This window comes from Canis lupus, chromosome 23, assembly GCF_011100685.1.
Source record: "Canis lupus familiaris isolate Mischka breed German Shepherd chromosome 23, alternate assembly UU_Cfam_GSD_1.0, whole genome shotgun sequence".
NCBI classification, from domain to species: Eukaryota; Metazoa; Chordata; class Mammalia; order Carnivora; family Canidae; genus Canis; species Canis lupus.
Window position 1 is genome coordinate 39,861,730 of NC_049244.1, and position 27,479 is coordinate 39,889,208.

At 38.4% G+C, this 27,479-nt stretch overlaps 1 protein-coding gene across 3 annotated transcripts in view; it reads right to left on the bottom strand.

The window, feature by feature from the left end:
- The window catches only part of SLC9A9 (solute carrier family 9 member A9), a 538,349-nt gene extending 511,245 nt beyond the window's left edge, over window positions 1–27,104 (bottom strand). Inside the window, exons 1-2 of one of the 3 annotated variants that reach the window (XM_038571125.1) lie at window positions 26,976–27,104; window positions 9,062–9,264 (exon numbers count right to left, since the gene is read on the bottom strand). In XM_038571125.1, the coding sequence (XP_038427053.1) occupies window positions 9,062–9,256 (195 nt within the window). In that variant the 5' untranslated portion in view covers window positions 9,257–9,264; window positions 26,976–27,104. Of the gene's footprint in view, window positions 1–9,061; window positions 9,265–13,025; window positions 13,410–24,335; window positions 25,015–26,975 lie in introns of those variants that run through there. The other 2 variants (XM_038571123.1, XM_038571124.1) reach the window with 2 other exon arrangements.
- Window positions 27,105–27,479: the final 375 nt, after the last annotated feature.

The following is a 27,479-nucleotide window of genomic DNA, read 5'->3' on the forward strand; positions in this document are numbered from 1 at the left end:
ATAATTAAAATTTACCAAGAATTTACTATATGCCTAGCATATTAGCCCTTTCTATGAATAATTTTATTTAGCCCTAATAATAATATTTTGATGTTGGTACTAGTATTGCCTCACTTGACAAAAATAAGACACCGAGGGTTAGTTCACCTGCTGAAGATGACCAAGCAGATTAAAGGTAGACATGAAGATTTGAACTCCGGTATTCTAACTGTAGAGTGGGACTCTAAGCATGGTCTTGAGCTATCTTATATATGCCAGATTGCCACTACGTATGTGTTGATGTTCAAAAGAATAATATTTTGAGGTTTTGGGGGAAGATTACTTAGGAGGAATACTTTGGGAATAACACATAATAAATACATAGCTTATTAAGAAGTATGGAAACAGTATCCAATAACAAAGTATGAGTCCTACTTTCCAAAGATCAGCTTCCCATGGAACATAATCTATCATGACCTTGAACTCAGTAGGATAGAGAAGTAGAAAGAACAGCTTCCAAGGTCCCAGCCATCCAATCTCCTCCCAAAACAGCTGTGAAAACTTGTCCTTTGGTACCTGAATGGGTGGCAACTACTCTGCATCACAAAGCACTGGTCTGTGGTGTGTTCTGCAGTGCTGGCTCCATGGTTCCTAGATGTGTCTGTACTACACTGTAAGTCATTTCTGAGAGTAGTAAGTGGATAGTCAGAGGATAAAACATGGGATTTCTATGCATGGCCAAGGTTACAAAGGCTCAAGAACTACCGTCATGTTCTTGGTGACCTAACATGGTCCCAGATAAGGCAATAGTTCAGAAGGCAGGGGTGATTGAGAGATGAGTGAGAATTCCAGTTGTTTCTTCCCACTGGGATATTTCCTAGGGCTTGAAGCCAGAAACTTGAGAATTCATTCCCTCCTAGCCACTTACCTCTTACTAAATTTTGTCATGTTAGAAAGAATACTAACTCCAGTATTAAACATACTTATACACTATCACATGATTCCTTTCTTTTCCCAACCAAGATGGAGTGTGAAACTTTGTGCTCAAATCACATGGCATTCCAAGAGCCCTTTGTCATTAATAGCCTTTGTATTGTTTTGAATAGCTAGGGTTTTTGTTAAGAGATAAAATTGAACAGCTGGTTGAAACACAATCACTGCCCCCAAATAAATGTTCCAATGGTTAGTTTCCTTAGAAGGTAAATCCTGAGTGATGATTTGCAAAGAAGAAAAAAGTCCTCTATCTAGAGGTCAGAAGAGTTTCCAAGTGCCATGTCCATAGCCTTGTATCAGAAAGCTAAGCTGCATTCCAAGGGGCAAGGCCTTAACCCAAACTCTCCCAAACATACCTGCAAAAGGAATGCTGTCTATGGTAATTCTTAATCCTGCAGTTTGGGCTGCTCCCAGTTATAGTCAAAGTATAGTAGAACAACCCCCTGGTGTTTGGGCTGTGCATTCTGAAGGGAAGCCTGCAAAACAGGCTAGAACATCATGTAGAACCTGCCAGGCTTCTCGTTACTTTTGCATTTTGTGCATTTTCAATCCCAATTCCAAGTCAATCATGTCTCTTCTCCTCTACCCTTCCCTACCACAATAAATAGAACTTTTCCAGGATTTTTGGTATAGACAAAATGATCTTAAATATTGATGAAAAATATAGCAAAGATCTGACAAGGGAAAAAAATGACTTCCAGAAAGCAAAGGCATCTAATGTTATTTTATCTTGCCCCCTGCTTTAAAATTCCCTTCCTCCAGATCTCTGCATGGCTCACTCTCAACTTCATTCAGATCTCAGCTCCAATTTCACCTCTTCAGTGAGTTCTTTCCTGCAGCATGTACCTAAATACACTCTGCTCCCCATTTTCTCATTTTATTAACTTTTCTTCACAGCACATAACTCTACTTGAAATTACATTATAAATGATTGTCCGAAACTGTCCCCTGTCTATGTCTACCCAGGAATCTAAACTGCATGAGAGCAAGGACTTTGTTTTGTTTGCTACTGTCCTTGCAGCACTGAAAACAAGTACCTGGCATGTGATGAATGTCCAATAAATAAATATTTGTTGAATGACTAAATGAATGAAGAAAATAAATTCAATGACTAAATTAAAACCAAATGGAACTAATCATCAGGGAAATGCAAATCAAAGTTACAATGAGCTACCCTTCCTACCTGTTAGAACGACTGTTATCAAAAAGACAAGATATAAGTGTTGACAAAGATATGAAGGAAAAGGAATCCTCGTGCACTGCTGGTGGGAATGTAAACTGGTGCAGCCACTGTGGAAAACAGTATGGAGGTCCCTCAAAAAACTATAATTAACATTACCGTATGATCTGATAATCCCACTTCTGGGTATATAGCCAAAGGAATTGAAATTAACATCTTTACAAGATATCTGCCCTCTCATGTTCATTACAGCATTATTTACAATATTATTATTTACAATTATTTACATTATTTACAAAAGCCAAGATATGAAAACAAACTAAGTGTCCATCAATGAATGAATGGGTAAAGAAATGTGGTACACACACACATATTATTCAGCCATAAAAAAAGAAGGAAATCCTGCTATTTGTGACAACATGGATTGACTTCAAGTACACTATGCTAAGTGAAATAATGTTAAAAAAAAAAAAGACAAATACTGTAAGTTCTCACTTAAATCAAACCTAAAAAAACGAATTCGGAAACAGAATAGATTGGTGGTTGCCAGAGGTGAAAGGTGAAGGTGAGGGAAATGAGTGAAGGTGGTTATAAGATACAAACTTGCAATTATAAGATAGTAAGTCCTGGGGATATAATATATGGCATAGTGACTATAGTTAGTAATATTGTACTGTATATGTGAAAGTTGCTAGAAGAGTAGATCTTAAAATTTTCATCATAAGAAAAAATTATAACTGTATGAGGTAATGGATAGTGACTTATTGTGGTAATCATTTCACAATACATACATATATCGAATCATTAATGTTGTAATCCAATCTTATATATTGATTATATTTCAATAAGACTAGAAAAAATAAAAATACTTTCACAGGAAAAAAAAAAAAGGAAAAACCAAAACCAAATGGAATACTTAAGAGTCTTGAGATATTTTTGAAATCATTTCTCAGGCCGAAAGAAACACTTTTAAAAATGTTAAGTTTCCTTAGTAACAATAGATCTCTTAACCAAAGTTTAGGATGAAAATAGCTAAGTCTATTCAGACAGCCTTATCCCATTCACTGGCAGGTTTGAGATCCCCCAGGTCTCTATATTCTCTAGAAATGGAGGAATAATTGATAATATTCTACAAATGTTTCTCCAAATCCTAAGTGCTATTCTATTGTGCTGCTTTCTTCTCTCAGTGTGCTGAGAACAATTTTAGAGATTTCTTTCCTGCCTTTTCTTATTCTTCCCAAAAGTGTCCTAGCATTAACTGGACATATTTATCCCATGATCCAGTGACTCTGGTCAAGCTGTTCCTGTTACCAGAAGAGCTTTGCCCTCTGGCCTCTGAAGCCAGAATAATCAAGCAAAGGGAAAAACTGGAAAGAACAAAAATAGTTCACAAATAAATACATAAGAATTAAGGATCTGAACCACAAAAAGTCTAAATTAACCATTAGAAAAAGTTGGACACTGAGAATAAATTAAGACACTGATGTTTTAATACTGCAAATATAAAATTATTTATAAAAGTCACATGATTAGCTGTTGCTGTAAAGGCTTCCTTAAAATATCTCTAAAATATAAAGTATTACCAACACAATTGATAATAGCCTCAGTGTGACCTATTTGCAGCTTAGCAATTCTCTTCATTGAAACAACAGACAGGACTGATTACTCAGCAGGGTAACATACTCCAAAATAACTTTCCTGACCAAATGATAGTGTCACTTGTCACACAGGAAGTGAAGACTTGGCAAAATTTTCACTGGGTAGTTTCCTTTGACTTTTTACATTACAGTCAACTGATTTATGAATGATAGGAAGTATAAATTTAACTGTGCTGACAACTCTTTGGAAATGGACTAGATCTGCAAGCCTTTCCAGCCAAACGGCCTGCTGACTCCCCCAAACTCAATATGGTAAAAACAATGTGCTAAATCAATAACAGATAAATTAGTGATGAGATTAGATTGATTTATTCGTTCATCAATTTTAAACCATATTTTTTATTTTCCCGTAACCAGCATCTTCCCCTAACTTCTAACTTCCCTATTTCTGCCCTACCATCTCTATGAACCCACAAGACCTAGTAGCAGAGTAAGCCATTCTCCCTTCTCATGCTCACTAGGTCCAAATTCTACAGCACCTTCCTCCTTGCTTCTCTTCATCTGCCCCTTGGTTATCATCCAAGTTTAGGCCTCATTTTCTGCTTGCTTTCACTTTCTACCCTCTACACAGCAGGCAAAGTATCCCTTTGCTTTTGTCAACATAACACTCTTCCACTGACTTCAAATAAAGTATACATTATTCAACCTGGCATTCAAGGGTTTCTGTAATCAAACTCTGCCTTTATTTCTAGCCCTATGCTTCATTGGTCTTCCATACTTCAACAAATTGAAATTTTTTTCTTTCTTGGAATATTCTCTATCTTTTTCTTTCCATTTTTGTATCATGTTATTGCCTTTGCTTATTTTTTTAAAAATATTTTATTTATTTATTCATGAGACACACACACACATAGATAGAGAGAGAGAGAGAGAGAGAGAGAGAGAGAGACTGAGATACAGGTAGAGGGAGAAGCAGGCTCCATGCAGGGAACTCGATGTGGGACTCGATCCTGGGACTTCAGGATCATGCCCTGGGCCGAAGGCAGGCACTAAATCGCTGAGCCACCCAGGGATCCCTGCCTTGCTTATAATGACTCTCCACCTCCGCACATTATGTACATCACCACTACCAGAGTCCGTCAACTATCTTCCTTTGAAATCTTTTCTATCACCCTAATAAGAAATAACATTGTCCTTCCTGAATAGTCTGTGGTACTTGGCCCCCTCCCTTAATACCAGCTTTGTGGGGCATTAACTCATTTATTTATTTGCTGTGTTTTCCCCTGATTCATTAATAAACTCCTTGACATGATTCCTTATTTCAGAATTGAAACTGATGGGACTCACCCAACTCATTTGTGTTGAAAGAATGAATGAGTGATGGAAACTTATTTTATTATCTGCTTTTCAAAAGCAAGTTTTAAACTCCCTACTGATATGAAATTCAGAAATTCTCAGTAGACATTTTGGTGTTCTTAAATATTACATAACAAATTAACATAAAGCCATCATATAACAGAATATAGGCCCCACTCAGCTAAAACCAGTTAAAGATAACTGGGGTCCACAGAATAATTAATGGCTTCCAAATAATTGGAAACATGAACAAAATAAATACAAAGAAATACCACTTAGTTTTATTTTCCCAGAAGGTTGTTTTGAGATCATCAGTTGTTCACAATGTATAGGAAAATATCATTTTTTTAAATCTCTAAGTGAAACTATTTTTTTCTTTTCTACACTTCTATATGTATTGAGCATGAATGAAACAAGCTTGGCATATGGTATTTTACAGTCCTCACAATCTATGTGATATAATTTAGAACTGAGTTATATACAGGTATATATTATATATTGATCTTTTCTCCCCAAGAAATGTTAAAGGAATGAAAAAAACCACACATTTCCTTAATCCCTGGCATTTGCTAAGCATTTAAACATTACCTTGTAATAGCAATCAATGATAGCATTGGTGTTAGAGGTAGTGCAGTGGTGACGGTACTGCTGGTGGTAGTAGAATTGGCAGCAGTAATAATAATAATAACAGAGACAGTAATAGTAGTACAATGTAAAGGGTCTAGTGGTATCCAGACTCATCAGATACATCATCTCATTTAAACATTAAAACAACCCTACAAAATAGTTGTAATCTCCCCACTTTACAAATAAGAAAGTTGGAGTTCAAGGAACTTACTAAGGATATTGAGAAAATCTATCTGGTCCTGAATTTTTTTCCCATTACACCATGTTGCTTCCTTATAAGGCATCCAATGTATGAACCTTTTTTTGGAATGCTTTTGCATCTGAGATAGATTGGTTGAATAATTGATTGATATGAATAGTTGAGTGCAGTGGAGAATTCCTAGTAAGAAAGAGACTGTGGGTTTTTTATTTTCGTAGACTAACTAGCACCCCCCCCAACACTAGCACATAAGAAACAAATGTACATTAAAATATACTCTGGCCATTGATAACAAAGTTCTTTCCACTTTAAGTCATCTAATATGATAAGTGTACCAGTGGATGCCTCTTTCCCCACCAGTAACGAGGGAAGGGTTTACTCTGGGTACTGAGTTGCCTATCGCCAATCTTGGCTACCTTGAGGGACAAATGCTAATTACGACAAATGAGTCACATGATTTAGACATTAATCTAGAAAATACTTGAACCATTCAAGGTCAATTAAACTTTTTATGTATAGAATTCATAACACCCAATTAAAGAACAAAGAAGGCCCCAGCAACCTGGACATTTTTTCTAACTCTTGCCTTAGTTTTTCAAAAGCAAACACTGGAGTTTGGCTGCTGATATAAAGGAATCAATATGTCAACAACACAGTAACAAAATTTCTGATCAGTTATTGGCAATCCAGCTAGAAAAAAATTGTTATAGTAAAAGAGATAGTTATCAGCTATCAGTTGGGTGTCAACTTGTTTGGTAAAATAGTATTGCTTAGAAATGTAGATAAAAGTAGGTAAGAGAGGGCAGCCTGGTGGCTCAGTGGTTTAGCACTGCCTTCAGCCCAGGGCCTGATCCTGGAGACCCCGGATCGAGTCCTATGTCAGGCTCCCTGCATGGAGCCTGCTTCTTCCTCTGCCTGTGTCTCTGCCTCTCTCTGTCTCTGTCTCTCATGAATAAATAAATAAAATCTTTTAAAAAAATAGGTAAGAGAGTGAGGATGTACATATATATATATGTATATATATATCTTTTAAAAAAGATATATATATCTTTTAAAAAAATTAAAAAATTATTTAAAAATTATTTAAAAAAATAATTATGTCCAAGTGCTAAAGAGAGGTAAACTGAAGAGTGTGGTTTTAATTAAAGTCATATGCTGCCAACAAAGCCTTTTAAAAATTATTTATTTCAAGATACATAAGTTTCTATTATCCATGTGAACAGAAAGAATCATGTGGAAGAAATCATCCAAAAGAGCAAAAAATCTAAAAGTTGCTCCTATTTATTTCAGAAACACATTATTTAATTTGCTTTTTGCATGCTTCAATTCACTCTCCTAAGTCTGACTTAGGCTAATATTATAATTAGTTTGACTTTACTGAGCCTTCATCAAGTGCTAGAAGGAAGTTAATCTAGAAATATGCTAGTGGATGATAACATGAAAATAGTGCCATTAAAAATTATCTATCATGAATGAGGAAAAATTACAGACTAAGTATTTCCCCCTCCCACCCCAAAACTCTCAAAATTGAAACAAATGCCTATATATTAAAAGAAAACTAAATCTGTATGGGTGAAAGTAATAAAACAAACTTCCATAAAATCAAGGAAGCTCTCAGGTCTAACTCAAAATGTTCTGGAATGAGTCACATGAGATCCTGGTTCTTAGCATGTACTTGTATCATTAAACACAATTTCACTTATTCCTTATTCCAATGACCGATCCAGAATGCATAACACACTCCAAGAGGTAATCTTGAGTCACCTGGGCGGTCTAGTCGGTTAAACATTGTACTCTTGGTTTCAGCTCAGCTCCAGATCTCAAAGTCATGGGATCCAGGGCCCCATCCCTGCCTTTTCTCTCTCTCTAAAATAAATAAATAAATCTAAAAAAAAAGAATTCTGTTTTCTGACCCAGAGTTCTGAGAGCAGAGGGAAACTTCCTTCCAATAACTGAAGCAGTTCAAAATTTGCAAAAATAAAACCATTTTTTTTAAAGATCTTGTTTATTTACTCATGAGAGACACACACAGAGAGGCAGAGACACAGGCAGAAGGAGAAGCAGGGTCCCTGCAGGGAGCCTGATGTGGAACTCAATCCCAGGACTCCAGGATCACGACCTGAGCTGAAGGCAGGCGCTAAACCGCTAAGCCACCCAGGTGTCTCTGAAAATCAGAAATATTTAGCATTTGTTTTCATATTTCCATTTTTAAATTTTTCATTGTTTTCTTTTTCTTCTGTACCATCACACCAACATATTTCTGGATAACACCAGCTCTAGTCAGAACTAGAGTAAATTCATATTAAAATTATTTTAAATGCATTTTAAAAAAGTATTTATAAATAGCCAAGTGGCCAGTGTTTTGTGTTGGCAGCCAAAAGCCAGTCATCCTTTTTTTTTTTAAGATTTTATTTATTTATTCATAAGAGACAGGCAGAGACATAGGCAGAGGGAGAAGCAGGCTCTCTGCAGGATGCCTAATGTGGGATTTGATCCCAGGACCCTGGGATCATGACCTGAATCAAAGGCAGACACTCAACTACTGAGCCACCCAGGTGCCCCAAAGTCAGTCATCCTAAATCAAGGTTTACAGGTGAAGATTTTTTCACTCCCCTCTGTATTTCTTCTGACTTAAGGGAGATTTGGTCTGAGTAGCCAGCTGGCAATATATACAATGATACTTAGAACACATGTAAAACCTTGAAGCAAGTAGGGGCACTTGGGTGGCTTAGTTGGTTTAAGCGTCCAACTCTTGATTTTGGCTCAAGTCATGATCTCAGGATCATGGGATCGAGCCCCAAGTTGGGCTCCATCCTGGGTGTGAAGCCTGCTTAAGATTCTCTTTCTCTTCTGCCCTCCCCTGCTCACTCCTTCTAAAAAAAAAAAACCCACAAAAACAAAAACAAAAAACTTGAAACAAGTATCATGAAAGGCAGAGTCAGAAGTATTACCATCTTTTATGGGATGTATCTATGATTTGATAAACAATTATATTAAGTATATCCCCTTAGTCAACTAAATTGGCGCAATAGTGTGGTGTTTAAAAAGGACATATACATGTGTGTTAATATGTTGCATACGATGGCTCAATTCTTTAAACAAAAATATAAGACCAGATGAAATCCTTACCTTTTCAAGTATCGCATTGCCTTGGTGAGGACTGATGTTATGCTGGCTTATTTCTCTCTTGTATTTATATTCATAAACTTGGTCAGTGATATTAATCAGCAGAGTTGATGGACTGAAGGCCAGTTTTCCACAATCATACACAGTTCCACTTTCAATATCAGTTGGTGCCGTAGCATATCGTAAAATTAATCCCATTATGAGGCCTAGAATAAAGAATAAACAATTGCATTGGAAGAACTGAATCTAAAATGCTCACTATTGGATGCTTTTAAATATATGATTTTGAACTTGTAGAAGTGGCAGGAGGAAAGATTATGTTATTACCTGACTTAGAAAATTGTTAACTCTGCCATAGATTGTATTAAGTTCAATAGATTGTATTAAGATATTTGTAGTGTGGACATTATTGCTTAAATATCCAGCATATATTCCTTTGCCCTTCCTTCCTAATGGAGTCACACATTTTAGAAAGAAATGCTACCCACTTCCTAATGGAGCCACACATTTTAGAAAGAAAAGCTACCCACTTCTATCCAACTAAGTGCTTCGAGAAAACCTTTGTTCTATAACAGATACTGAGTAATCTAATCAGTCAGGAATCAAATTTCCCAAAAAGTTGTTGGTCCACAAATCAGCACATATCTAAGACAGTGCCATCAAACTAAAAGGAAGCACTTATATATACCATGGTTGGGAGAGAAGTGTTGTTTTCTCTTTTGGGATATGAAAAAGGCAATTTGTTTCCCCATTTTTTGTTGGCAGCTTTCTTATGACGATGAGGGGACCCAGTCCAAAAACAGTCAATATACTGAGAATGGTAGGACCAAGATACAGACAGAACTTAGGTCCTAACGTCTTCACCAAACCACTGGATCAACCTATTGTGGAGCTACCCTACTTCTAGACTTCTTGTTATGTGACACAATACATTCTTTCATTTTTCAAACAACTTTGAATCAAATTTCTGTTTATCTGTAGTAAATGGATTCTAAAGATAGAACATTCCTTTCAGTGAAGAGTTAAACCCAAGTAACAATTTGACTCTTAGGTTTATATACTGTTAGGATGGATGTTCATGGTAATCTGGTAACGTAAACTCTCCTAATATTATAGATTTATTAATAAATAGCAAAGAAACCTCAGAAGCCTGTACATTCCTCCATTTAAAATTAGGACTGCTGTATGTGTTTTTCAGGATAAATCCACAATTCAGTCTTTAAAACATCAAATGTCGAAGGTTTTACCACTCTTGTGAATCCAGTCACCTAATAGCCTTTCATTTATTTAATAATTTGTTGGGTGCATATTTTTTACAAGACATTTCCAGACTTAAAATAAAAATATAGCCCCAGTCCTATAGGAGCTAAAGTTTGTAAAATGAAAACCCTTAAGCAAACAACTATAATGCAATGTGACATGTGCTATGACAGCTGGTAAGCCCTCTGTGTTATATGAGTATAGAGAGAAAACAGTCCAAAGCCCTTTGAATGATGCAAAGCTTTACATGAATCTTAAAAGGTCATGTAAGATTTGTCCAGATAAGCTGAATCAGGGAGTAAGTTGGGATCCAGGTTGCACACGTGGGTGGCAGTACATAACAGCAGAGACAGCTAAAAGATCTCCAGGATTTCTGTTCACACAAGTGTGTAGCATAAGCTGGCAGGAGCGTAGATGCTCAGCCAGAAATTGTGTTTCCTGATTGTCTTGTATCTGGTTGGGTTCTCACCAATGGAATATAAGCAGAAGTGATAGGTGTCACTTCTGGAACACAGCTTTGGATGTGTCAGATGGGGAGGAAACAAAGCCATATAGAGAGACAGAGCCACCAGACTGAAGGAGTCTGGGTCCTTGAGATACCAGATGGGGGGAAGCTATCTGCCAACCAGGAATACCTTACATTGGACTATTATGTGAATGAAAAGTTAACTTCTGTTGTGTTGTTCCCGAAATTGTAGGGTTAATGTGTTAACTATAACCAGGATAACGTACTGAAGATTATCTATAAATACAGAATGACTTAAGGAATATGTTGGTTTTAGAGAGTAAGCAGTGGTGCAGGAAGAGAATAAATGGAGGGAGATAACGAAGATAGACATAGAGATGGAAAGAAAGAGAGAGGTTGAAAACTCTAGACCGCAGACTATAGGCAGAGACCAAGTCATAAAGAAGTTCCTCAGTCATGGTATAAAGTGTTTATTTTTAATTTGATGGTAATCTAAAACTATTGAAATATTTTAGGCAGGAACATAAAACAATAAAATTTTTATGTAAGAGCTGTCACTTTGGCAACAATGTGGAGAACTGAAGGGAATGATGGATGAGAATAAAAACAGATTTCTTTCAAGAATATTTTTACCTCATTCCAGTTTCAGTATTTGGCCCACTCCTCCATAATAGAGAAATACAGTGTCCTAACCTTCGTTAGCAGAGAATATAAGTGATGGGTACCTAACCACCGTGAGTGCTTAAGGCACCATCAAACAGGGGGCAGACTGTCATGTGCCATGTCAAACAATTACAATAAAACTAATCAGGAAAGAGAAGGGAAAACACATTATCTACGCTGCAAGTGGTTTAGGGTGCCTGTGAAGAACATCACTTTTCCAATACTCTTTGGCTAAGAAGGATTCATTTTCTAAGTTATTCAGCAGGTACCATGAGTGATTCTATGACCTGTGCTTTCTATTTAAGTGGGATATAAATAAAGGAAGCACAAGGCGCTATCTGCATTGGGCCCGAATAGAGAGAACCTATACTAATACCATTCAAAATTCCCAGAAGGTGAGCCACTTATTTTTGCAATATGCTTTCAGTGTAATAACAAGTTAACATGAAGTGTCCACTGTTTATTCCCAAGCAGGGAACTCAACTTTTTGTCATAATGAGTGCGTAGTACCCTGGGCCCTTGTGGTTAAATTCATACAAGTCCTCAAAACCTGAACGGCCCTGCTTGGACCTTTGTAAGAGCTCAGGTCCCAGCTTTCAACAAGAGGCATGCTGGAGTTAAATGGAGTAAGATGCTTGTCAACAGGGGTGACCAGGTGTAATGGCATCTCTCAAATAAATCTCCCACTCTGAGGACTGCAGTTGATCGATGGTGTCAGCTACTTACTGTGCTCCGGAGTCCACAACCGAATTCACTGAAGCCAGTCAATGACTGAGTTCAGTAAGGGTATCAAGGCAGGGAGGTGGGGCTGCTCTGAAGGGTCACCATGGCTTAAGGATACCTCATCAGCCTTGCTAAACCTTTCTTGGAATTGTGCCATAATCTAAGCCTTTTCCGACCCAGCCTTCCTCTCCTCCCTCCCTCCCTCCACAGGGGCCGCTGCTATACCAAAGTCTGACAGCTGTCTCAGAATCCAAAAGCACCCTCCCCATTTTCCCTCAGAAAAGTTTCCCCAAGAAATCTTTCACACAATTAATCTCTTCCCGGTGTCTGCTCCTCAGAGGATCCAAATGAACACACTTGACAAAAGGTTCTAGTCCTGCTCCCCTTGACCCCAAGTCTTGAGAGGAAGCAACATCTTGACACAGTGTGATGGCCAGTGGGGAAACTGAAGTGGCACGGTGTACTCAGTTAATAAATGCAAACACCCATTTGTGCAACCCCACTACAGTAGCAGCAGCTGGAAAATTCTTAATGTCCGAGGCCAGACACCTGCCCATAGAGCCTGACGATGCTTCTGACAGCCAAACGTCCATTCAGTGCTTTAGCCATATGTTGAAATGAATAGGGGGAGTTGAATTAAGGCACTCCAACACAATATTGTTTGAAAGCAGGTGACAGAGTAGGAGTGCTCATAGGAAGAAAATGCTGTTGAAAAGGGTTGTTTGTATATCCCCACAAAGGTGTAGGATAAAGAAAGCACTGGCCACCTATACACAGAAGGAAAGAGACCGGCTGCCACAGTTTATGGACACAAACCACCAATCCCAGTGGTAAGCCACAAAGCCCTGACCTTACCTTCCCAGGAGAAAAAAGAGGCAGCTCGTCCCAGCAAAGCAACGCCATGGAGCACATATGCACAGGCCTGGTTCTAGGTTATATTCTCACAAGCATGACATTTCCCTAAGCTCTGCTCCCTAGTCAGCTGGTGGCATCACCTTCTCTAAGCAAAACTAGTCCAGATGCATCCCCTGCCCCTGCAAGTTTGGATATATTTGGACAACTGGGATGACAATAGTATAGATGTGCTCTCTAGTGAACTCTGACCTCTCCCTATCAGTATACAAGCTCCTGGATGGAGTTTGGACAATATACCTCATCCCTAAAGCACTCATAGTCCTACAAATCCCATCTCAAGTCCCACTGTGAGGGGCCCATGCTCTGATACAGCCTGTGCTCAATGAGTTCCCTCATCTTTGAGTTCTCACAGCATTGACAGCTTAAACCACACCCTTTATGGCCCAATTTTATAAAGGCTTACATTGTTCATTCAGCATTGCTTTGCAGACCTTGGCTTTGTCTCCCCCACGAGACAATGCAACTGTTTAGGACAGAGGCTCTGTGCTATTCTTCCTCTCTTTTTCCTTGAGAAAAGCTACACTTTAGGCAGAATTGTAACCCAACTTTCTCTAAGCCCACAAACTCCCTTGCAGTCAAGAAGAAAAGGATCCTCCAAGTTTATGTAGTTGGTCAGTGACCAAAATTTCAAAATGTCAAATGTAAGGGACATCACACTGAATGCTGTGATGTTCCTTTCCTTGCAGAGCTTGCAATATAACACCCATAACAGATGTCCAACAGGCATGGATATGATGTTGGTAGGAGAAGAAAGGAGAGATGAAGGGAGGAAAAAGTGCCTAATGGGACGCAATAGAGAAACATTTAGAAATATGAGCCTTGTCTCTCTGAACTGGTTTTCGCTTCATTCTCCACATTGAAAATATAAGAAAACTCCACTCCCTCCCTCATTGTGCTTTCATGCCACAGACACACAAGGCATTGCTCTAAGACTTGGGAGAATTATAAAAATGAAAAAATATGGTCCTGACTGTAAAATATTAAAATATTTTAATCCTACCAGGCCTTTTCCTCTTGCCCAATCCTGTGATCATGATTCTCAGAAATAAAAAGGTACAAGTATTTCCTGTGTCTTCTTCTATTAAGGCTATTTTTCATCGCCAATCCCCCTGCATCTTATTGACAGTCATTCTATATGATGCTGAAGCATTTTCCTAAAGGGGTTTTTCTTAGAGGAATATAGATGGGGATTTACTTTTATATATAATTATTATATTTATATATAATAAACAGATTACAGAATGATTTTGAAAACACAAAGTGTTAAAATCTCTCTGGCTCTGTTCGATCCATGATTGTGTTCATACACTATCACACACACTGCCATACTGCATGGCACACTCCAGCAGGCTCCCTTTAGACTCTTTTTCTATATGATTCCAGATGCTCCCCTGGAGCACAATGCAACAAACCCATCTATACATATGCATCTAATCAGACTAGTCCATGGGTACATATTTAAATGCAGCATGATATCAGAGAGAATTTAGAAGCCTAAAGCAAATGCATGTAGTTATTAATATGTGAAGACTAAAGAAGAAATGAGTTTTGTAGTTCTTTCATTCTGCATGCATTGAGTGGCTACCAAGAATAACCCTAGATAAATGGAGCATTGCCCCTTATTAAAACAAGAAAATAAATCTTGATCCTATATATTATATATCAACTTGATTAGTGTATCAGACACTGTTGATTGCCAACCCAGCATCCTGTCTCCCCCTCTTTTCCCAACAAAGCCCTGATTTCCTTCAGCTGTCCACCTCTCCTCACACAGCTATGTACTGAGGGTAAGTTGACCTCTCCCTCCGCTCCAAGGGTATCTCCATTCCCCTTGCTGATAATTGGTACTAGAATGGCATATGACTCTATTCTAGTCAATAAAAAATGAAGGGAAGCTGCTTAGTGAGCTTTTTAGAAAAGCTTTGACATCCTAAAAGAGAGAGATAGAGAGTGATGAGCTCTCTTCTTCCTCAGGATATTATTGGGCCTGGTTAGGATACCAGGAACTTCCATATTCATCTTACTCCTCATGTGATTTTAAGTCAGCAGTAGGAATAGCAGAGCAAAGAAAAGGAAAGAACCTGAGTCTTTGACGACAAAACGGGCTGCTGAATTAATCAGCCCTGAAGACTATTCTCCAGAGTTTTAGTTAGGGGAGATAATAGATGTCTTTATTGCTTAAGTCTGTTTCAGTCAAGGTTTCTGTTATTAGCAACTGAATGCATCCTCATATATGTAAGCTATTTTTTAAACAAGTAAATGTACAAAGTCCTAAGGAACCCTAAAGGAGAGACTAAAACTCCACTCCCCAAAGTGTTAGGGAAGGCCTCACATAGGAGGTTCTAAGGATATGTAGGCATTCTCCAGGTAGAGTAGAGGGCAAGGACTTTCCAGAAAGAAGCATTCAGAAATCAGTGAGCATGGTGCTAATCAGGCACATCAAGCAGTTTGGGATGGCTGACTAGGGTAGCTGAGATCAAGGGGCCCCACAGCTGAGAAACAGAGAGGGTATTCAAGAAGGAGAGATGGTTGACAAGAAGGTCTTGAGAAAGACCTTCTTGTTGGGAGAAAGATTCACTGTGATTTTTAGCTAAGGAAACCATTGGGAGACAATTATGTGAAGGGAAAAATAAGAATTAAGATACGGTGAGGACATGGAGAGGAAGTTAACATTAGAATTTGTCTAATTTTCCTGAGGAAGAATTTAGCAAAGGAATTTGAGTACAGGAATTTTAAGACGACAGTAGTAAAATTAACCCCAAGGGTTGTTTACCATTATTAGGACTATTTATTTATTTATTTAATTTTTTTAAAGATTCTTTTTTTAATTTTTATTTATTTATGATAGTCACAGAGAGAGAGAGAGAGAGAGGCGCAGAGACACAGGCAGAGGGAGAAGCAGGCTCCATGCACCGGGAGCCTGACGTGGGATTCGATCCCGGGTCTCCAGGATCGCGCCCTGGGCCAAAGGCAGGCGCCAAACCGCTGTGCCACCCAGGGATCCCCTATTAGGACTTTTTAAAGCAGAGACTCTAAGGTACTATTTCAGTCACCCAGATTCAAAAAATATGAATTAGGGATTCAAAAATGTGGAAATGAAGAAGGAAACGGTGTGACAAATATTGTAAGGAAGCCAAATCAGTGGACACCATTTAACTGCCTGCAAGATAGTATTCACAAATAGTAGACTTTAAGTGTCATCTCCACAATTTTTACCTTTTTGCTCAATAGTTATGTACCTCCCCCATCTTATCAAAACCTTTACCAGAACAGTGATTTAGAGATGATATGGGTTTGAAATTTCAAATGTTAAATGTATTGCCTAAATTTTGCTGTGAGTACTTCAGTTTTACACTGAGATTAATCACAGATAGAACCGAAAGTAAAAATATACAATGTTCTCTGATTATTTAGGGATTCCATTCCTTCTCTGCCCTCCCACCAATCTTCTAAATTCAAAGGACTAAAGGAAATTGTGGGTGTTGCTAAAAGGGACACAATTTATTGCTCTGTGCTGGATCACTGTCATCTTGCTTTGGTGAAGAAAAAAATCCTGTAAGGGTTTCAGAACAGGTCTGGGACACCTGCCAGTCTGAGTATCCCATGATATTCCAAGGTGGAAAGGGGTCCATGAACCTGTCCCACCTTAGGATGCCTCATTCAAAGTTCTATCTTCCTATAAGTTAGGGTCATATGGGAAATGACGGAAAGAAACAACCAATCAGATCTTCTATCATGGTAGGGTGTCCAACGTTTTTCCCCATTCTTGGTATACACCAAACAGCATACATAGGCACACACGCATGCACACAACATACACACACACAGACATACACATCCCACACATTTCACAGCATTCTGAGGTTCCTAACATAGGATTATAGGTAACTTTTCTCTAGAAATTATCTTAGCCACCAGCTTATGCATAGCTACCATCCTTCCTTGCAATCATCTTAGGAAGTTTACAGAAGAAATATAGAGGTAGAGATATCTAACTAGCCACGTACTGACTAAAATAAAATGATTTCTTACTTTATAATGCTTTTTAAAAAAGATTCTTTATTTATTTATTCATGAGAGACACAGAGAGAGAGAGGCAGAGACACAGGCAGAGGGAGAAGCAGGCTCCATGCAGGGAGCCCGACGTGGGACTCGATCTCGGGACCCCAGGATCACGCCCTGGGCCGAAGGCAGGCACCCAACCACTGAGCCACCCAGGGATCCCCATTACTTTATAATGCTTACACAAAACAATCTATTTTTTCCTTAGACCAGAGGAGGAAACATTACAAAGTAATATAAATAATGAAAGAGCAGAGGGGAGTAAGGAACTCTCTAATAAGTGAAGATTTTCTCCCAAACCCACTTTCATCATAGGAGGGTAATGGAGAAAGAGAAGAGATAGAAGAAAGTAAAGGACACAAAAGCAGGAACCACCATGTTCAACTTTATTTTCCTAGAAAAGTAGTTCTCAAACTTTAGTGCATTAGAAATCTCTGAAAGATTTGTTAAATACAGATTGCTGGACGCTGCCCCAAGTTTCCTATTCAGTAGGTCTGGGTTGTGGCCCACATGCTTGCATTTCTAAGTTTCTCAGGTGATGCTGATGCTATGAGAAGCACTGTCATAGAAGATCAACAAATAGGGGCACTTGGGTGGCTCAGTGTTTGAGCATCTGCCCTTGGCTCAGGTCCTGGCCCCAGGGTCCTGGGATCAAGTCCCACATCAGGCTCCCTGCTTCTCCCTCTGTCTGCGTCTCTGCCTCTCTCTTGGTGTGTCTCTCCTGAATAAATAAATTATTTTTTTTTAAAAGACAACAAATAGTTTCTACCATATGAGTACCATCTCAGTCACAGAACTCTGTCAATGTCCATGCCACGTCAGGCTCATACACACAGGTTTCAAACAGCATGGAGATCCCAGAGGCATAATTAAAGATTCTACCTTCAGTTCTTTCCTAAAATTCAATTCAATTAAACTAACATCCGATGAAAGCCTATTTTGCATGATTCACAAGAATAAGGCATTTACAGTAACTTCCCCCACCCATCCTGACAGCCCCAGACATTTAAAACCAGAGCGACTGTGGACTTGCAACACTGCTTTCCCTGATGCTGGGGCAGATTTTTCCAGGGCAGCCTCATCACTCTCCCTGGGATATTTTAACCCAGCTTCTTGGCATGGATGTACTTTCAAAATATTGCTCCCACTGTATTTCTCATGCTGGGCTTTTTGCTATGATAGGATAACATTTCTGAGGCCTTAAGGTAGAAGGAAAACTTAACTACTTGCTTCCTTTCCCCAACCTTTCCCCACTCCTGCCTATATATCAGCAGCAGACTTCGGTGAGAGAACAAAATTTGAGAGTCCCAGGTTTCAAAATGGCCTTGACAATTATTCTGTGAAGCCTTGGCCAAAGTTGTAAATTTTCTGAGCTTTTTCGTCCTTATATCCAAACTCTATTTTGTACTGTATTTTGCATGGATGTGGTAAGGATTAGCAATATTTACAGTTAGATATCTCAGCCTCTATCTTTCTTCTGTAAACTTCCTATGATACTATCACCTGGCACAGAGTAGACATTTATTAAATAACGGCTAGTTGTGTGAAAGAATGTGGGTTTTACGGTCCTGGGCTTGAAGCACAGCCCTGTTACCAGCAAGTTATTTCATGTCTCTGAGGATCAGTTTCCTCATTTGTAATATGAAAATGATAATACCTCCTTCCCAACCCACACATGCACACATGAATACACCCAGGTTTGTGATATCCAGTGGTCACATGGAGTCAAACTACCAAGGTTTGAGTCCCAGCTATGGCATTTTGTAGTTATGTGACCTTAAACAAGTTATTTGATTTTTGATGCGTCAGTTTTCCCATCTAAAAAAAGGTTGTTGTGAAGATTAAATGAGTGAACATACATAAAGCCCTTATGACAACATAGTTCACATCGTAAACACTATTTATGTTAGCTATTTTTACTATTATATTTTGATGTGCTTCACAAATGTTAGTTCTTTATATCTCTTCTTCCCTAACCATATAACTTTAATCCAATCTAGATTATATGTAAACATCATAAGAAGTTTGAATCATAGATTCATTTTCTTGGTATGTACACTCCTTAGCCTCTAATACCCTGAGAGAAGATCTTCCGAGGCAGCACAATAGTTTGCACTCAGGGTTTCCTCTGCAGCTCCTTAGAGAATCAGAAGCACAACAGAATGTATAGGAGGTTATTTTCTTAAAATCAACTTTTGAAAACCTACAGAAAGCAATATACCTTGGATTTTTTTTTACTTTTCAACATTTATTTGAATATTCACTTTACAGCACGGAAAACCTTGCCCTGATCTCTGAAGCTCCTTAAAATCAACTTTTTTACACTAAAGGGAGAGCAAGTTCAGTTCATTGGGTTCTTAACTCTAATTACTTTTCCTGCAGGTCCCTTCAAATTAAACCAGAACCACTCTGATTTTCACAGAACATGCATCCATAAACCCCTGAATCCTCAACCTACCCTCTCTGTTCTGGTGATATAACTTGCTTTCCTTACCTTTCTTTTTTTTTTCTTCTTCTTCTAGGGATTTTATTTGAGAGACAGAGAGCATAAGCAGGGGGAGGGGCGGAGGGAGAAGCTTACTCCCTGCACTGAGCAGGGAGCCATCCCAGGACCCTCCCAATGTGGGGCTCCATCCCAGGACCCTGGGACCGTGACCTGAGCCAAAGGCAGATGCTTAACTGACTGAGCCACCTAGGAACCCCTCTCCTTACCCTCCTGACAGGAATTCAATAAAATTTCCCGAGCACCCATTACAAAATCAGAGCAGAACTACAAGAAGAGTGGTGAAATAACACTAACTAAATCCCTGTCCAAGAGGGTTCTAAGAAGAAAGTTACTGGTTTAGATTGGAGTGGCTGAGAGATGCCTGATGGCTGAAGTTAGTCTTGGCCTAAATTTTGAAGGACTTTTGCAGCTGGGAGTATGCTTTCCTTTCGTCCTCATTTTACAGATGAAACAAATAAGGCCAGAGATTAAGTCATTCGCCCAAAGTAATGCATCTAGCTACTGAAAAAAAAAAAAAATCATCAGGATTTTAAAACCCAAATCCCCACAAGAGCATCCAATGCTTTCTCCATAAAGCACAGCACATTTGAGTAAGTACGAAGCCTCAGAAGGGCCTTCCAGGCAGGGGGAGGAGTGCAAAGTGGTAATAAACATCTTTTATGGTCCTAGCAGCCAGGAAGGCAGTGCTGGAAACGCAGCAACATGGATCAGTAGGGTGGAGCCACATCGTGTTCAGCAGCACAATTTTATCCTGAGGAACCTCCAAGCAGTGCTACGATGAAATTAAGAACCTACGATTTTTCAAGAAAGATAGCTTTTAAAACCTTAGTGATTCATCATGTAACTATAATATCTTTAAATTAAAAAAAAAACATGCTATTGAGTGAATTATTTGATCCTATAAAATTGCTAAGTGTACTGTTAAAAGATCAGACATAGCTTACATAGTTTAATATGACACAGTTTAATGAATTCAAAATCTAAAGTTTGTGGCTTGAAATTTTCCTTCTGTCCACTAAACAGTGAGCAAATTTCCACATGAGTTCAGAGACTGTCCCTCATATCGGAAGGCCATAAAAATCGAAGATAGAATTCTAAGAGGTTTAAATTGTTCCATCCTAAAGCTTAGATCCCAATCCTAAAACGTATAGCATTATGCATATCCTCTAGAGTATGAGAGCCCCCAGTGATGGGTAACGAAATTCTTAATGCTATCAGGGAACATGGAGCAATTTTTCTTTTATGAACAATGAACATGGGACACAGGGTCCTAAGTGAGCAGGCTTAAGTGCACCAGCTGCTATCAATCAATATTTTGACCATTAATAGTCATTTAAGCTTTTAGTCCAATTTAAAGGAATATCATCATTGCTTAGATATTAAACCACTTATAGATTCCAATCCTTGAATTCTGAAATAATGAGAGCCATAGAATGTCATGAGAAACAATTACCCATTACTGTTCCTCATGAAGCAAAAATATTATTATAATGCTGCCACTGCTCTTCAAAAGCATCTTAGGACCCCTTTATGTCAAAAAAGAAGACATTTTTCATATAATAGATTATTTGTAGTTGGAACATCAGATTTACCTCCAATGAACAGGGAATCAAACCAAACACTACACATGACTTTTCGTGGCCGCTACAACCCTTTGGATGATATTTTAAGGTTGACAACTTGGAAATTATTTCTAACAATAACAGTTAAATGCTGTTTGATAACTTTCCCCCTCATTTTCCTTTACTACTTTCCTAAGCCCCTGCTCCTTAGAATTTTTAAATTGGATTCCTGATATGCTGATAAAATGCATTAACATCTATTAGATATTAAGGATCTTAGACATATTTCAACAGAATACCAGCAGAAAGGCAGAATGTCTTAGTAGAGATGAGGTTGAATTCCCTATCAGCAGCTAATTACATGACCTTCGCCTGTATAAGTTTTTCTTTCCTTGCCTGTGAAATTAAGATGTTGGAATTATCATCTCTAAGACCCCTTCCCAATTCATGAATTTCAAATTCTTTTATAGGCACTGGTCACTTCATTCACTTGGCATTTCCTATCCCTTCTCATTTAAACATGTTTATTAGAATGTCCAATCCTGTTCCTTTTTTGTAGTCTCAGACTATTTTATCACAGACAGAAAGTCTTGATAAACATTTCAGATATAACATTTAGATCATCCCTGAAGAAGAAACATGGTATGTCACTAATGCCATCCATATAGACTGTTTTCAGAGACTATTGGTAACAATGAACAGGAACCAATCTTATTAGACATGTGTATAGATGTATAAAAGCACATGGACCTTGTTATGAATGAGTGTCCAGTTTTGAGGAAGTTACTTCACTATTCTGAGATTTAGTTTCTTCCTCTGTATAACAAAGGAGCTGGAGAAGATAACCTCTAAGATCCCCTCAAATTTCAACAAGTATAATTCTATACCAACAAAAAAATTAAACAATAAAATAAAAGTTTTTTCATTGGTTTATATAGTTCAACATAACCCAAGGATACTCAGGATCCTAGTAAAGGAATAGTTATGCATATATATATGTTTCATAATTTTTTTAAGTTTTATTTGTTTATTTCAGAGAGAGAGCATGTATGTAGGCAAGTGAGAGGAGGAGCAAAGGGAGAGGGAGAGAGAGAGAAGCAGATTCCATGCTCAGTGTGGAGCTCAATTTGAGGCCATCTCATGATCCTGAGATCATGACCTGAGCCAAAATCAAGGGTCAGCCACTCAAGCGACCCTGTTCTCACAATTCTTATAATCATTTTACTTTGCTTTCAGAACTTGCTTCAATAACTGACATATAAAAAGTTCATGAAAGAACAGTAATTAGACAACTTAATCCCACTCTTATAAACCATAAGCTTTAAGAAAGCAACTTAAAGAAGTGCTATCTGAATTAATGTGCAATATGCTAATATTTTATGACTTTAATCATAACTTAAAAGTATTTCATGAAGTTTTGAGAATTAAAGGTAATCTGGGATTTTTTCAGGCTCAAAAGTAAAAGCTGCACGTATTTATTGTGAGTACAAAGCATAGTTGAATTTTAATAAATCACCAAAATTTAATCAAAAGTTTTACAAAATGGAATCTCCATGATAGATAAACTGAAATTGGCAAAAGGAGTCATAGTTTAATCAAACTTAGTGCTGTGAAGAAATCTTTTCTTCTTATTAGAAGTAATTTTATAAAAGTTTATGATTTTAAAATCTGTGTTGTCTTACAAAACCATACATAGACTTTATGCCAAGAATTACATTGTTTCTGGCTTCTTAGATTACATCCCATATCCTCATTGATTATTGATTAGCCAAGTCAAGAGAAATATCGTGGTTCATTCTTGATGGAGAAGGGCAAATGACTGCCGCCTAGGGCTTTACATCTGATGGAATCACCTTCTTTCTCTTTGACTTTCTCTTCAACCTGATTGTGTTCTCCTCTCAAAAGAGAGTTTTGTGCTTTAAGAACCTCAATACAAAGGAATTTAACTCTATGCTCTGAAGAAATCAGCACATCAAGCCTCCTGAAAGAAATTATATTGCTTAGCCTAAAACTTGTAGCTCCTAGCTTGTATCTCACAGCAGAATCCAGTTAAGGCATAGAATTTCTCATGGTCTCAAATCATGACTGTACATTGTTATCATCAGGACGTCACATGGTTTGCATGTAAAATGTTCATTGATCCTGTTTCCTGAACCTCAGGGACAGAAACAGTTTCAAGACTTCAAAATGAGGGAAATAAAATATAGAAGTACATTTTTTGCAATGAATTACAGCAATGCTTCACTGTTTTCGTTGTGTTCAAAATTCCTATTATCAAGCTGAATTTGTTTTAAAACTACTAGTGCCTTGCGTTTTACTTTCAAAGATGAGAGTACAGTACAGATAATCTCTGTCACGTTTTATTCAACTTTTTGAAAGGCATGACATGGTAAATTGCACAGAAGGAGTAACACTTTGGGAGTTTAAATTGTAAAATGCTTTTCCACGTCTTGCCCCCTCTCCTCCCAAAAAAGACACATCGCACATAATATTAAAATGGCAAGAATTACAAGTTAGAAAGTCTGAAATCAGCCTAAGAAATGAGAAGTATTGCAGAAAGAAACTCTCATATGAGAAAAGAAAACATTGCCCATGTAATTAAAATGGATTTGGGTACAATTATCCCAATAGGAGGGGTGGGGTATGTTTCTGCACATCTCCTCCTTGAAACTAGGTGACAAAAAGAGGATTTACTCCGTACATTTTTTAAAAGATGTCATTTCTAGGACTTTATAGTGCTTCTCAGTCCCTCCTGTGAAAGACGGGCTGTTCTTTGTGACTGAGGAGCCATGACTTCCCAATATCTATCATTACAGAAACAAACAGTTTGCTCCCTTTGGCTCCCCACATGACAATGGCCCTGCATCTGTCAACAGGCTCGCGTTCTGTGCGGCGTGAGAACATAACATGACTGTGACACTTACTCCTGTGACAGGGCAAATTTTCGGCAGCTCATCTGGAGAGAGATGAGCATTCATTATGCTGCGGCACCTTTCATCAAGCTAATGACATTTCAATCAGCACATTTTCTCCAGTTTCAGTACTTTGCCATCTGAGCACAAGTCTCTAATTGCGACCAAGCAACAAGTTTCACATCAATCCTGCGATTTCTGCACTCACCGTACACCATGGCTCCTCCGGTTTCATGCAAGAAGCGAAATCGATGATTCTTAAATAACCAGATTGTCAAAATGGTAAGGATGAGCAAAAAATTAAAGACCAGCAGCTCCACTGCTCCCTGGTGTTGAAACTGATACTCATCCTTCTCTGACATAAACCTTTGCTGTCTCTCCATTCTCGGGTCTTCTTGGGACCCCTGAAGCCAAAACCCTGGATATGGGCTATTTCATCAGGATCTGCAGATGGGCTGAGATGGGCTGGCCGCCTGGAGATTTCAGAATAAGCCCTGCCACCGAAGTTGCTACTTCATGAGCGTCTGCCTTGGCTTAGTATTCAGATGGCTTCTAGTTACAACTTCCTGTTTCTCTCTTAAAGCAGCCCTGGCTCTTTTCAAACTCCAGGGTGTAGTTTCATCAGGGACTCTTATGTCTTTCAATGATTCATTTCCACGAAATTATCTTTCACGTTGGACAGCCCTGCGAGTCATCTTCCCGAGATCTCGAATCATGATTCTTACTGTCTCAAAGGAGCAGAGCTCTTTAAGCTGGATAACTGGTGAATCGTAGATGAAGAGTCAAACAGATCACCTTTCATCAGCAACGTTTTCTAAGTTCAAGAGGCTGATTCCCGAGTCCTACCCTCACTCACTCACAGGCCAGATTTCTCCTCTTCAGCCAAGGTCTACCAATGTGATAGGGATTGATTGACAGCTCTGATTTGACCTAAAGATATTTCACAGGAATTTTCTTTTAAATTGAGAAGCAAGAAGGAGTTTAGGATATGATTCTTTGTCTCTCTCTCTCTCTCTCTCTCTCTCTCTTTCTTTCTTTCTTTCTCTGGCTTTATGTAACTGGTAGTCACAAGCACAGCATTTAAACTCTGAATCAATTGTTTCCCTTTTAACAAGAATAAATGTAAGCAAAAGACCGAAAGAAAATCCTGTTCCCATCTCTACAGCTGTGCTGTTTGGATATGTTGAGTCAAAAAAGAAGAGACACTAAACACTGATCTCTGATGGAAGAAACTATACCACCATCCTCAGTAGTACCACATACATGGATTTCTCTATAGTTTCTAGCCCAGACATTCAGGATCCACAGAAATGTGCTGCAAATCACAAACCTCCTCTGTCCTGTGGCAAAACAATGTGGTTAGGTCACTAAGGAACAGTCTGCCATCAGCTGTGAAGGCTTCAGAAATCACAAGGCTCAGACAGTACCAGCGATGATTCTTCAGATCACCTTCCATTTGGCAGGCTGGTTCTGTTTGAATTTATATTTTTGTGCTGTTTGAAAACATTCAAGACAATACTATGCTATGCTGTTTTTTAGCAACTGTTATGATTTGTTTGCCTTATTGGTTCTATAAGGCAATTAGGTACATTCAAGGGTTAAGTGAGGTTTTGTTTTTGGTTTTTTTTTTTTTTTTCATTTCATGGTATTATTTTAACTCAGGAGTATTAATCATTTAGTATCCCCATACTTGACAGAATTGGTATTCAATTTATGGTGTACACCATTCCTTGAGTAGGAGGAGTCCAAATATATCCTCAAAAGATCTTGTCACCAAAAGCTAAAGGTCAAACATGTAATATATTAGGAGCTAACTCACTCCTCATAACAGTTTCACCCACAGGAAAGCCTATCAACCACTTACTGTGAAACTGCTGTTTCAGCTTCTTTGCTTTCTGCAACTTTTGAAGGCGATTTCCTCTCTGAGTTTAACTCAGCAGGGGGTATTTATGTGGGCTGCAGATGTTCTTTTAACACACTACCCTTTTTGGCAGGCATATCTGTGATGACTAATATTCAAACTGTTTTGAAATCTGTCAGGTAATGCTTGCAAGAATATCATGAAGCTTTGTTAGCAGGTCCTACCTTTATAATTTTGCAACCCCACAGGTTTAGTCTTGAGTTGCTAGATTTACAAGATAACCCAGATTCAAAGCCTGACAATTCCCTGTCTTTTCTTTCCTTTTTTTTTTTTTTTTCCTGTTTCAATCATCATTTAGTTACCTTGGTTTCCTTTTAATAATAATGATTATTCCATTTGGGTAGAATAGACTTTCTTCAGTTGTCTTTTTGTGACATCCAATTGCACTCTCTTCCCCAGTAAGACAATTCAATGAGAGGATTAAAGGTCCTTGGGATGTTTTCGATTGGCTAATACATTGTTTTAAAAGTCCTAAACTGGATGTCAACATATTCAAATAAGCATATTTCACAATTAAAAATTATAGGGCAGCCCGGGTGGCTCAGCGGCTTAGCGCCACCTTCAGCCCAGGGCTTGATCCTGGAGACCCAGGATGGAGTCCCACATCCGGCTCCCTGCGTGGAGCCTGCTTCTCCCTCTGCCTGTGTCTCTGCTTCTCTCCCTGTGTCTCTCATGAATAAATAAATAAAATCTCTTTTTAAAAAAATTATATACATGGCTTCTCTAGAGAAAACTGGTAAGATCTGGCACATTTTGGGCTCTCCTTCCCACAGGGCCACGATCTGTTTGCCACAAGCCCCATTCATCCCATTTCATTCATTCATGTTTCCCACATAGCCTCTGCAGTCATTTAAATACGTGGCCCCTACTTTATTATAGGAATGGAATACGTTCACTGTTTCATTGTCCAATCCTGATGCTACTTACCATTAGGTTGGAAAGCTGAGAAGAAAAGGAGACTCAGAAAGCCTTTCCAATTCTTTAAATCAGAAAAGCACTTCAATTTTTCCTGTTTTGTGTTTTTTTTTTCCTCAGAATATCATTTTATCTTCTGCTGCATTAATAAAAGTTAAAAAAAAATAGAAACACATATTAACATGGCGTCTGTGACAGACCAGGAAATATTCTAGGAAATTTAATTTAGTATAATTTAATATTCATAAAAACCCTTCTACAACCGAGAAATTGAAGGCTCAGATAAAGTTGATAACATATCCAAGGTTGCACAACTAATAGTAGTTAAATTTATGTCTGAGGTTTAATGGTTTGAGATGCTGTTTCAGCAGGGTGATTAACTCATGTTGGCCTGTCAAGGACTTTCCTGGTTTTAGCACTGAAAGTCCTGTTCCTCAGGAAATTCCTTACTGATAGGCAAACCAGTCATCCTAACAGCCAGGGTTTCCAAAACATGAAAATCCTGTACTGTCAATA